Raw genomic sequence first — 632 nt, forward strand, 5'->3', positions numbered from 1 at the left:
GTAGTGAAACAAAACTGTTTCTCCAGGTTTAAGACGTTATCAACTGCCGCAGCAGGAGACTCACTTCAAAAAATGTAAATTTAAACAACAACAACAACAACAACAACAGCAGCAGCAGCAGCTATTACCACGATAACAGCTGTAACAACAACATTAACATATAATCTTAAGTGAAAAACAACAGCAATATTAAACAAAAATAATTGACAATATGAACAAAAACAAAAAGGAAACAACATAATGTAAAATTTAAAACAACATTTAATTAATTAGTGAAAAAAAAACAAAACAACCACAGCAACACAAACAACAACAATTTAAACAATGAATGGAGATAACAGAATAGCAACTAAAAACAAAAATAAAAGTAATGGAAACTATATCCACATTAACCACTACAATAGCTTCACCACCAACAACAACAACAAACGCAATAATAACAACCACAACAACCACAGCAACAATAACAACAGCAATAACAACCACAACACCAACAACATAAACAAAACAATGAACAACTATGATAAAATTTATAACAAAGGAGGAAAAAGAGGAAACTGAATGATTTCATTTCATCTCTCTCCCTCCCTCTCTCACACAGATTCTCTCTCTCTCTCTCTCTCTCTCTCTCT

General features: G+C 32.1%; 1 protein-coding gene across 1 annotated transcript in view; it reads left to right on the plus strand.

Moving 5' to 3' along the window:
• Positions 1 to 228, plus strand: part of LOC106883831 (uncharacterized) — a 124,376-nt gene extending 124,148 nt beyond the window's left edge. The window contains exon 3 of the mRNA XM_052970830.2: positions 1 to 228. This exon is cut by the window's left edge and continues 498 nt beyond it. Coding sequence (XP_052826790.1) covers positions 1 to 32 — 32 coding nt within the window. The 3' untranslated portion in view covers positions 33 to 228.
• Positions 229 to 632: the final 404 nt, after the last annotated feature.

The sequence above is a fragment of the Octopus bimaculoides genome, chromosome 9, assembly GCF_046866305.1.
Source record: "Octopus bimaculoides isolate indiv1 chromosome 9, ASM4686630v1, whole genome shotgun sequence".
Lineage (NCBI taxonomy): Eukaryota > Metazoa > Mollusca > Cephalopoda > Octopoda > Octopodidae > Octopus > Octopus bimaculoides.